The 10751-nt window shown below is 39.5% G+C and overlaps 1 protein-coding gene across 1 annotated transcript in view; it reads left to right on the top strand.

Annotated features, from left to right (window-relative positions):
• ano2b (anoctamin 2b) overlaps positions 1-10751 on the top strand; it is a 51195-nt gene continuing 40444 nt past the window's right edge. Inside the window, exons 1-2 of the mRNA XM_029495019.1 lie at positions 1-33; positions 5465-5842. Coding sequence (XP_029350879.1) covers positions 1-33; positions 5465-5842 — 411 coding nt within the window. The remainder of the gene's footprint in view (positions 34-5464; positions 5843-10751) is intronic.

Raw genomic sequence — 10751 nt, 5'->3', positions numbered from 1 at the left:
ATGCAGATGTCCCCGACTGAAGACAAGATCCCAGTGAGTACAGCAGCGTCCATCCGCCACTCTGCTGCTCTGAGCAGATCCAACAATCTGACTCCTCCACAGACACTTTACTACACAACACTCTTCGTGATGAGCTCACTTCTTTTCATATGCAGGAAACATACCACAGCTTAACATACCGTTTACCTGCTACTTATATTATTATTCTTATTATTATTCTGAAACTTGCTGGGCTAACTAGATGAGAAATTTCCCTTTAGATTCCTTCAGGTATAAAAGAACAGAAAGTTCCTGGAGTTTGGAGGACACAGCCACTGTGTGCTTCTGTGTTCAGTTGAATACATGCATGTTTAAGTGGATAGCCTGCCTTCAACACTCCAATACTTCTACAGGATATCATTTTCACAAAATTTTTCTTTGTTGTATGGTCTTTATACGTTGTTCCTGCATTATGACTACATATATAACATTATCGAGTGTGGATAAAAATGTTATTATTATCATTATTTGCTTTTATATCTTAACATAAAATAAGTGGTATCAGCCAAAAATAATAGACAGATTAGATCCATAGTTTAAGGAACATTATGATGACAGGAATATAAATTCAGATCAGAAGCTTACATTCATACTCACTGTAGTCAACATGCTTATTACAAACTGGTGCCTTACTCTTGTCTCTGTCATTCATTCACTCAGTCATGTCAGTCAAGTTTTAACTTTGCTCATTATTTTATTTTTTCCCTTCATATCAGCCTCTGTGACGTACCGTGATTTTCAAAAATTCCCCGTTTGATTTGTTGTGCCCCCTTCTCAAAAAAATCTTGGAGATGATTGTACCATCATTCGTATCAAGTTTCTCAGTTATACAGAAATATTTCTCCAGAGCGGTTTTCTATAGTTGCAGTATCGAGGTGCTTGTGTCATTTGCGATTTTCCAACACAAATGTATATTTATTTAGTTTTCAGCGCGAAATTAATCAGGCTGAAATTCTTTCGTGTCTTTCCCCATGTTGTGATTTTGGGCCACCCCTCCTCTCCTTTTACACATCCCTCATCTCTCTGCCACAGCATTTTTAAGTTCTGACAGTCACTACTGAGCAGTTGGTTCTGCAGAATATAGAAGCTCGATGGCGTTAATGAGTCTGTGATGTGACTTCCCTCTTGATACTGAATCCAGATGGTAGTACAATTCCTGATTTGTAGATACTCAACTTCTCTCTTGAGATTAAATGCTTTCTCATATTATGTCAGATCATGACGTAAAAACACCATCTGCATTTATATCAACAGTAGTACATATCCCATTAGGGTGCCAGTCCTGCCTGCGTGTTGCAGTGTGCTTTGCAGAATGTAAGCATATGGTAAAAAATAAATGTTCTACAAGACTTGGCCTTCAGGACCAAGGTGTTTATTTTATCACCTGCTGATCAGACACAGATAGGAGAGCCATGCTTGGGATAACTGACGTTACTGAACTGTATAGCTGTCTGAAATGACTCCTTGTGTACTATCCCCCAATTAACACAATAGTCACTCTGTAGTCATTTTTACATTTCACAGTAAGAAGTCAGATTATATCAAGAAGGGAGAATAATGCTCCTTGAAGGGTGATTTGCACATGAGGTGTCAGGTGAGCACATTCATTAAAGAGGCCTCACTGGCATGAAGTCAAACTGCCTTTATGCCAGGCACCTTTATTTGTTCCAGAGCCACATCAGTGGCTCTGGAACAAACAAATCACCCAAACACCAGCAGGTTAACCCCTTCTATTTTGTTATGTTTCCTACATGGATGCAGTCATAAATAGTGTGCTGGGCTTTTGAATTTTTAACATTAGCTTGTTAGCTATCAAGGTTAAAGAAGCATTAATAGGCTGTGAGTGATGTAAATATACAGCGCTTGAGGCTACTTGTAAGCATTATTTCAGCTGTACAGTATCTATTTTATGACAAGGGTGCTGCCTTATTGTCTCAACATGTTTTTGTGGTATACTCAGTTGCATCAGATGAGACATGCTTAAAAAAAACCCACTTTCTCTTTTAATTTTAATCTTTGAAGTGCAGCTCAGGTAATGTTTTTCGAAATGCTAATTGGCTAGCATTTCATATTAGCCCCTTTACTGTCACGCAGGAGATTCTTCCCTCTTCTTCTCGTGCTGCAGGCAGCAATGCATGATGGTCCAGCCCAATCCAGGCAGGATACATTGGAAGGACACTACATTTAGTGTGCTTAACACAACCAGGCTCGGAGAGTAACGGAATACATGGAACGGCGTTACCTAATTAGGATAGAAAAAAAATAAAAAATAAAAAATAAAAATAAAAATACTGGAAAAAGGGTGTAATCAGATGGCAGATACATTCATTACGAACTGGAATTATTAGGCGAATTACATTTTAAAATAAAGAACGACATACTACGGTGCACATGCGCGCTCATCACAACACGTCACGATTCTCACAGTATTACAGAAGAGTTGCGTATTTACTATCGTGGCCGCGAGTGGAAAAGTTGCATTTTCAGGGTGGAAATCTCGCCACGTTCGTTAGCCGGTGTGTCAACCGATTTGGTTCCCCCCAAATTCCTGTTCCCCTTTACGCTGATTTACTGCTGAGTCGTGCGTAGTTGCTAAGTTACCGTGCGTACTTAAGGAAGAAACACAAATAGAAACACAGCTGGGTGTACGGAAAGCGAAATGGAAAAAGCCAATGTGTAGGTTACTGGTATGGTATTTATTATATAAAAAATAAATTGAGAATGCGTTTGTTCGGCCATTCATTGTCAATCTTTGTGTAAATGGATGCCAGCTAGCACAGCTGTGCGAGAGTAGCCTACGTTAAGTAAACCTCACTGCCAGATCACTTACACTAGTTAGTCGCTTCGAAATGGACTGCTAGCTAACTGGTTAGCATGTTCGGCTGACGAACTTATTACATTATTTTTGACGTATAACGTAACTATTGCTTACCGTTCATTTGGAAACGGGCAGAGCGCCTGCGAATGACACATTTCTGCTCCTCGGAAACACCCATCGGATAGTGTCCGTATGTTTCATAATTGACGAACTCGTTGAACACAAGTGTAACATTTTAAGAACATACACCCACATGACAGACGCTCATCCTGGCCTCCCGAATGTATCAACTTTGCGCCCTTTGGAAGCCTACACATTATCTGTTATGTCTTGCACGACATGCCCATAAAATAGGCTATAGGTCTACATAAATATCATTGATCGATCAACCGGTTAAACTGTAGCATAGACACAAGAAAAATTATTGTGTAAAGCATGGTATTTATTTACTCATAAAAATTATAAACAAGTCAACAGGCGTGGACTCGGAGCTAAGAAGAAGAGGTCACGTGGGATGCTGGAGCCAATCGCAGCCCACTCTGGGTGGTACGTCATCACGGTTAGGTGAGGTGACGTAAATGTGAAATGGTGACGCGCACTCGAGCAGCGCTTTGGGACAGCGGTTACGCTGCCGCCCCGCACCTAGGTGGGAAGGGTTCGATTCCCGGCTAGGTGATGTAAATGTATACTGTATAATGATAGCGATGATAATGTTAATATGTATACATGATGTAGATGTGATTGTATGACTTACTGTAACTCTAAATGTATGTAATGTTGAATATGAATGTAAATAATGTGTATGTATGTAAAGGTGTGGGCACCTGAACGTGTCTACGGAGTTAATTGGTTGCGAGTAATGGACTGGGCTAATGCAGATACGGCGCCCTCCCCAGGAACTAGGCCGAACCAGACCAGACTGGTGACTGCACCCCTCCAGGAACGGACCGAGACAGGACGCGTCCACAGACTAGACCAGTAAAGCGAACAAGTCACCCACTGAAATGAACTATTTTAGTGAAAGATTATGTATTATGTAGCTCCGAGTCCACGCCTGTTGACTAATATTTCAGTATATTAACTTGTTTTCTTCCTAATTGTAACCACCCCCCACAACAAATGGTTTGGCCACCGAAATTTTCTATACAAATGTTTTTTAAAAAGGTTGTGACGGTGAATTTGGGACGAGAAACGTAGAGCAAGGTAAGAAACAGGGTCGTTAGCTTGTAACGTAAGATAACTGGCCAACTTTAATGCTAACGTCCATTAGCCTAGCTTGTGTTAAAGACTGACACAAAACGTTATCTTTGACAGAAACAGCTGAGTTTGGCAGCTCCATCAGAAAGGAAGAGACGGAGAGGGCTGTAGCTGCAGTCAAGTAACAGAGAAAGTGGCATGGGGGGGCAGAGGAATTTATTTAACATGTTGGCATCTTGGCCTACATTAGCATTAGAGTTGGCCTAACCCTAACTAGTGTATGTGATCTGGCAGTGAGGTTTACTTAACGTAGGCTACTCTCGCACAGCTATGCTAGCTAGCATCCATTTACACAAAGATTGACAATGAATGGCCGAACAAACGCATTCTCAATTTATTTTTTATATAATAAATAACACACCAGTAACCTTTCCATACACCCAGCTGTGTTTCTATTTGTGTTTCTTCCTTAAGTACGCACGGTAACTTAGCAACTACGCACGACTCAGCAGTAAATCAGCGTAAAGGGGAACAGGAATTTGGGGGGAACCAAATCGGTTGACACACCGGCTAACCTGTCAGTACAGTTGTATATACATCTAACCTACCGAACATCACAGCTAAGCTTAGCTTAGCTTAAATGTGCTCAGGAACACGCTGATTACATTTTTAACAAGTAATTAGTAATTGTATCAGAATACAATGAAGTAACCCTCACAATCCTGCTCACAATATAGTAGATAACATTTGATCTTGACAGCACTACAAAATGGCCGATTCACCCCATCTATTGGACTCAGTCTTTTATAGTTTTCAGCTTATCTCTTCTCTGCTTTTGCACTTCAGTTTGGCCACAGCAGTTCAACTGGTTTGGATCAAGAGCCTACTGGTTCAACCAACTGGTTTTAGTTATAATAACAGACAAAAGATGTATAACAGTTTGTTTTAGAAACCTGCTTTTAGGAAGTCAAAAACAAACTCCCAATATACCCAGAGCCTATAGTGCTTTACCTCTTGTGTCCTTCATGTTTAGTCTCCCTCTCTACTTTCTCTCTGTCTAAATAAAGAATAAAACTGCCAAAGGTGAGCTGACTGCCCACTCCACTGCTGAAGGTTCTCACTTCAGTGTTTTTGAGAACCTGCCAAAAGCCACTTATGTTTGCGTGTGCTGACAGTGCAGTAGATGTTTAGGTTCATTCAAACATTTGTTATGTAACTCTGCTGCTGCTTGAAGGTGCTCTATGTGCTGTCTTTACACAGTTCATGGTTTTTGATTTAAGCATGATACTTTCCTATGATCTCTGTTAGTATGAGGAAGAAGACTAATGTCTTCTATCTCATTGCAGTTAGAGCTATTGTGCTACTTCTGGTGTGTCTTTATATTTTGCTTTAAATTTCTCTACCCTATAGGTTGTGGGTTCAACTTCCAGCAACGGTGAAGGCCTCTACTTCTCTGATGGCCGACGGAAAGTGGACTACGTTCTGGTCTTCCATCAGCGGCGGCACGGCTCCATACGATGTCCCGCGGGAACCTCTGCGTCACAAGACCGATTATCTATTGTTTCCAATGGCAACTTCCTCCAGTCGGGTGGCTTGGATGTGGCAGCAGGAAGAGGAGAGGGCATGTCAGGAGGGGAAGCAGCAAATGTCAGTGAGGTGTTCATGGAGCTTGGATGTGCAGGAGGGAATGAGCCAACAGAGCCAGCTGACCATGAGATGCAGCTAATCAGACAAGAGTTTGAGGCCAATCTGCTGGAAGCTGGCCTGGAGATAGAGAGAGACAAAGAGGTGGGTGTGTTTGTGTGTGGTCTTATCCAGGCTATGCACTCAACTCCAATGCACAGTAGCTCCTAAAATGGCTGCTCATCTTTTAGTTTCCAATGTTTTCTTATATAGTAATGCAATTGAAAGGAAAGATTTTAGGGGAATTGCAAAGGTCCTGATTTTGAAATTATTATTCACTCTCACTTAAATACCCTTGAAAGCATATTCTTTGAAAAGAAGCTGCATTTGCATAGAGGAGTGTCACAGGTTAGCTGTTGATTTTTTTTTTTTTTTTTTTGCTGATGTGCAGGAACATTATGCAAGACCACCTAATTTAGGAGCACTGTGTACTCTTTTTTTTTTTGTGCCTCATCTACATAAGCGATACAACACCATAGCGCCACTTATTTATTACACATTCAATATTTACCAGGAAATTATCTCAATGTACAAAAACATAATGTACTGTCTTCACCAAAAGAACGAGGCTATTGTCACAGCAGCATGAGAACTGACAGTCAGAGTCCTTGGACTTGGCATCAGGAGATCAGGGAGAAACACTTGAATGGCTAAATAATGGTGTTTCTTTAATAACTCACCCTTCTCTTATCACTGGCTAAGCCAGTCAGTCAAGAACATGGAGATGAAAGTAGTTTTAAATAAGCAATAGAGAATTCATGTTCAGAAATGTAAAAAACACTTGCATGTTCCTTTGCTTATTTGGCAGAAGATGAGATGAGGACTTGAACAGTTTGCTACTTGGAAAAAAAAGAAAGGAACAATTATAATCAGTCTTGTCAATCACTATCCCTGGAGACATGATGTGGTTTTAGTCACAGGATGATGCTATAAATGAAGTGACTGAGCGGGACTCTTTTACAGATAAACCTTGATGCAGTAATCTGATGTAACTGTCTTCAGCTATTTAAGGTGAGCGCCTACATAGGAGCGTGGCTCAGATGTTAGAGGGAAGTGGTGGGTGAGGCTCAGCATTTTTAAGGTGTTTATCACTCCAGCAAAGGGGTTTCTATTAGACTATTAAATTAACTGTTCATTGTACTTCTCAGTTTTATGCATTGTCTCCCTTATCGCTGTTTTGGCCAAACCAAATTACAGAATATGAAAAAAGATTGAGTATGACACAACCCAGAGGATAAGCAGACACAATGGCAGCCAACGGCACAGTGAGATGTCCAGTTTCATCATCAAGTTAGATACACAGATGGGCTTTTGAACAAAATATTTCCTCTCAACTACAAATATGAAGCAAAATTATATTAATATGACATTTTAATTTCTCTGCCATCCCAAATATTACCAAAGTTCTCATTGGAAAAAATAAAAGGCTCAGCAGTTAAATCAGCCCTCAAGATGTTGACATGTAAACACTACAATAGGCAGTTACAAACAATGGAAAAGATAAATTAAGCTCACCAGAGGATAGACTAACATGTGATGGAAAGTCTTCAAAAACTGACCCCAGCCTAATTCATTGAAAAACTGATTAATTGACTCAACAGTGCTGTTTGAGTCAGAAACAGCTTGTCTCCAAGGGCAACACCGAGAAATACGCAACTTGATGGAAACTGCCTCAAACCTGCAAACCAATGCCATGGAAAACATCTAGTCTTGTGAGTCATTGTAGTTGTGCTCCCTCAAAAACAAAGGGAGCCTTCAACAATTTTGTAATATGTTGTGGCATATTGTCAGAATATAGCCAGGCTTGTAGTTTTCCTAAACATACACCAGGTCCTATGATCAACCGGATTAAGTGAAAAACACCCCCACCACCAACTACTATGAGCATCATTTCATCTTGATTGAGAGTTGTGAGTGTGAATATATTTCAGGACAGCATTTCACTTAATCCTCTCACACATATAGTTTATATTTTTCACTTCAAGAAGCACATTTATTTAAATGTTGCTTTGAAAATTTGGCTCACCTTTGCTGCTGTTTTATAATCTTTAGTTAGTTCAAATCTTATTTTCTCTTCACAACAGACAGACAGACGAGAAATTAAGTGACTGACAAAGGGTGTGTTGTTCAGGTACATTAACCAAAGTGCTTTCTGCATTTAGATCTGTGGGCATCAGTAAATGGGGTAAAAATGTTGTCAAATCAATGCAAAATAGCACTTAAGCTGTTTTGGCCCTGCATCTTATGAAGACACGTTTTACACTTATATTTGTTTTTCCCTTCAAGGTTCTGTACAGTCCAGAGATAGATGTCCAAGTCTTTATTGATTAGAAATCAGGTGTGAGTTCTATATAAAGGAAGACAGAGAGATGTAAATCTACATTAAGATGGTTTTCGGGTTCTTAGAAGCATAACTATATCTTCTTATTAACATCAAACTTTACTGTGTCCTCTCTGGTGGCTTACTTGAATAATTTATACAGCCTGATGGTTTCATCTGTGCAAATGAACCTCATTCAAATTTTTGTAGCCAACACAACAGCTGTGCTGACCTCCTTGCATGGATTCACTAGTTTAGCCCAAAATGGTTAGTTTTGTTTTGACAAGTAGTAATCACTTTCACTGTGTGATTGTCTGTTACGTAGCAACCAATGCTTATTAGCAAAAGTGTATAATTTTATCCGCTATTGGTTTATGTGTGCTTGTAGCAGGTGCTTGGCAGAACAGAGTGCGCATGCTTTCAAGGCTCAGTGCCAGAGAGTTTTGTAAATGTATTTATTGTTAAAGTTCCACTTGCTAGCCAATAACAGCTGCCATGCTTTGGCTCCAATAAGAGGAATCATTTGGCAAATGTAAGTGTTGCTCACTTTAGCAGCTTGTCAAATGTTAAGGTCCGAATACAAAGTATTAATAACAGGGGCAATAACCTGGTGTGAGGCCTCTCACTGCATGGGGAAGAAATGTTTGTGGCTCAAATGACAGTTGATTTTATATTTTGTTGCACTGTTATATTGGATTATTGTTTTGCATATATATGTGTGTCTGTGCGCGTGCACACGCAATACCTATTTTGCTGGTACATGTGACTGCATATGCATGTGTGTGTGTTGGCCTGTAGCCAGTTGGCTGTGTGTGAAGTCTGCAGGCTAGTATTAATCAGTTTGTTGACAGTGTGGCCATGGAGCCTAAAACAGAATGAGATTAGGTGACTGATAGATAGCTCCTTATCTCATCTCTTGGGTTGAAGCGTAGATTGAATCTGATGCAGCCAGTCTGAAGAGGACCACTATCCCAATGTCCTTCATTTGACCATGACAGTTAGTTTTAAAAAATAACATAATTACACTCCCTCCATCAGTTTGTAGCTTGATGTGGTTGTGGGAGGTGCTGGAGGAGGAAGCAGATAATAGCCGTAGGCTTGCAGCTAATTTTTTTTTTTTTTTTACGCTCATACATACAAACAAGCAGACAGTTTGGAAAAACAAAAAGCTGTAAGAAAAACAGCAGAAAAACACTCATTTAAAATACATGAAGCAGAGAGAACTAGGTGTTGACACATTGGATTATGGTGAATTGAATGCATAACAATATGTTTTAATGGACATTGTGGAATTTTTTGGAGTTTGAGTTTGGTGTTGAGTTCTGCTGTGTGTGAGACACAAAAGCTAGATAACCAAGTGCTGCTTGGCTGTTAGTCAGATCTGATGGACGACACATGACAAAATAGAAGAAAAGGCCAAAATATAAATAATGACTTGAATTTACAGAATCACTATTTGTGATTTGTGTATTTGTTTTTTTACATAATTGATGACTAAGTATTATTTCAGAAAGAGTATTGTTTTAACATGTCTATTCAAACGTGTTTTTCTTACCAAACATGTAGATTGTAATGAACTAAATTCGCCTACTTGTGTCCAACCTGTTTGATATCAGATTAATTGGGAAAAAAAGCTTGCCTGAAATGTCAAACTTGTTGACTGTGCCTGAGGATTATTGAGCTGACCTTCGATCTCTTAGGGACATTCTTGAGAAGAACACTTTTAATTAAATCACAGGGAGATGTTAATTCAAGAAGTAGAGCTGGGACTTGTGGGGGCTTGAACAGAATAGCAGGATTAAATGTCTGCTAAGACATGTATAGAATGACTCTTTTTGTCACCAATTGCTTAAAGGTTCCATATTGTATGAAGTAAAATGTTAATGTTGTCTTTGATTATAAACTAGCTCTAGGTTTTAGATACATATACACTGTAAAATATAAAAGTGTACAATCCAAAATGTGCCATCATAGCCTCAGAAACTGAGCCTTCAGGACTTGAACTTTTTGATGTCACAACTACCCTCAGATTAGATTTTTCCAAATTATTACCTGAACTCTGCCAGATTGTTTATTCAATCACTCAGAAAACAGCCAGCAAATTAGAAGTTAGAGTAAAAGACTTTTGGACCTTTAACTGATGGCACAATGCCAACACTCAAAAAGAGAAATGTTAGTACTCAGATAGTAAATATCAAAATCAAAGATTAATATAAAAACAGTTTGAATCACAGTCACATCCCAAAACACTGAAATGATCCTTGCAAAATAAAGTGATTCCAAATATGATTTAAGTAGCATTGAGTGGCATTGTAGAACAAATGGCGAGGACGTCTCAAGCCTTTGGGTTTATTTCCACCTGTTTCCATTGTTGTTTTCCTACTGGCGCTGTCTGTGACCCCCAACAAAGTTCTGGGAAAATTTTGCAAACATAAAACCACCTTTGCCAACTGTTTAGAGGCATCTGTTTTATCTCTAAGGGAGAAATTCTTTGTGTGCCGTCTGTGATTGTCTGCTTCACTACTGCAAGTGGCCCGTAGGGCAAACTGGGAGCATGACTAACTGTTGGCACTGTATCCAGCTCCCTTACTTTTTGCATGTTTCTGATTGGTGTGCACTGAGAGAGAGCCTCTTTCAAACTTTAACAAGTCTTGAGTCTATCACAATGCAGCAAAACATTTCTAATTCTCTTTA

The sequence above is a fragment of the Echeneis naucrates genome, chromosome 23 (assembly GCF_900963305.1).
Source record: "Echeneis naucrates chromosome 23, fEcheNa1.1, whole genome shotgun sequence".
Lineage (NCBI taxonomy): Eukaryota > Metazoa > Chordata > Actinopteri > Carangiformes > Echeneidae > Echeneis > Echeneis naucrates.
Note: the sequence above shows the minus strand (reverse complement) of the source record. Positions and strands in the feature narration are given on the sequence as shown.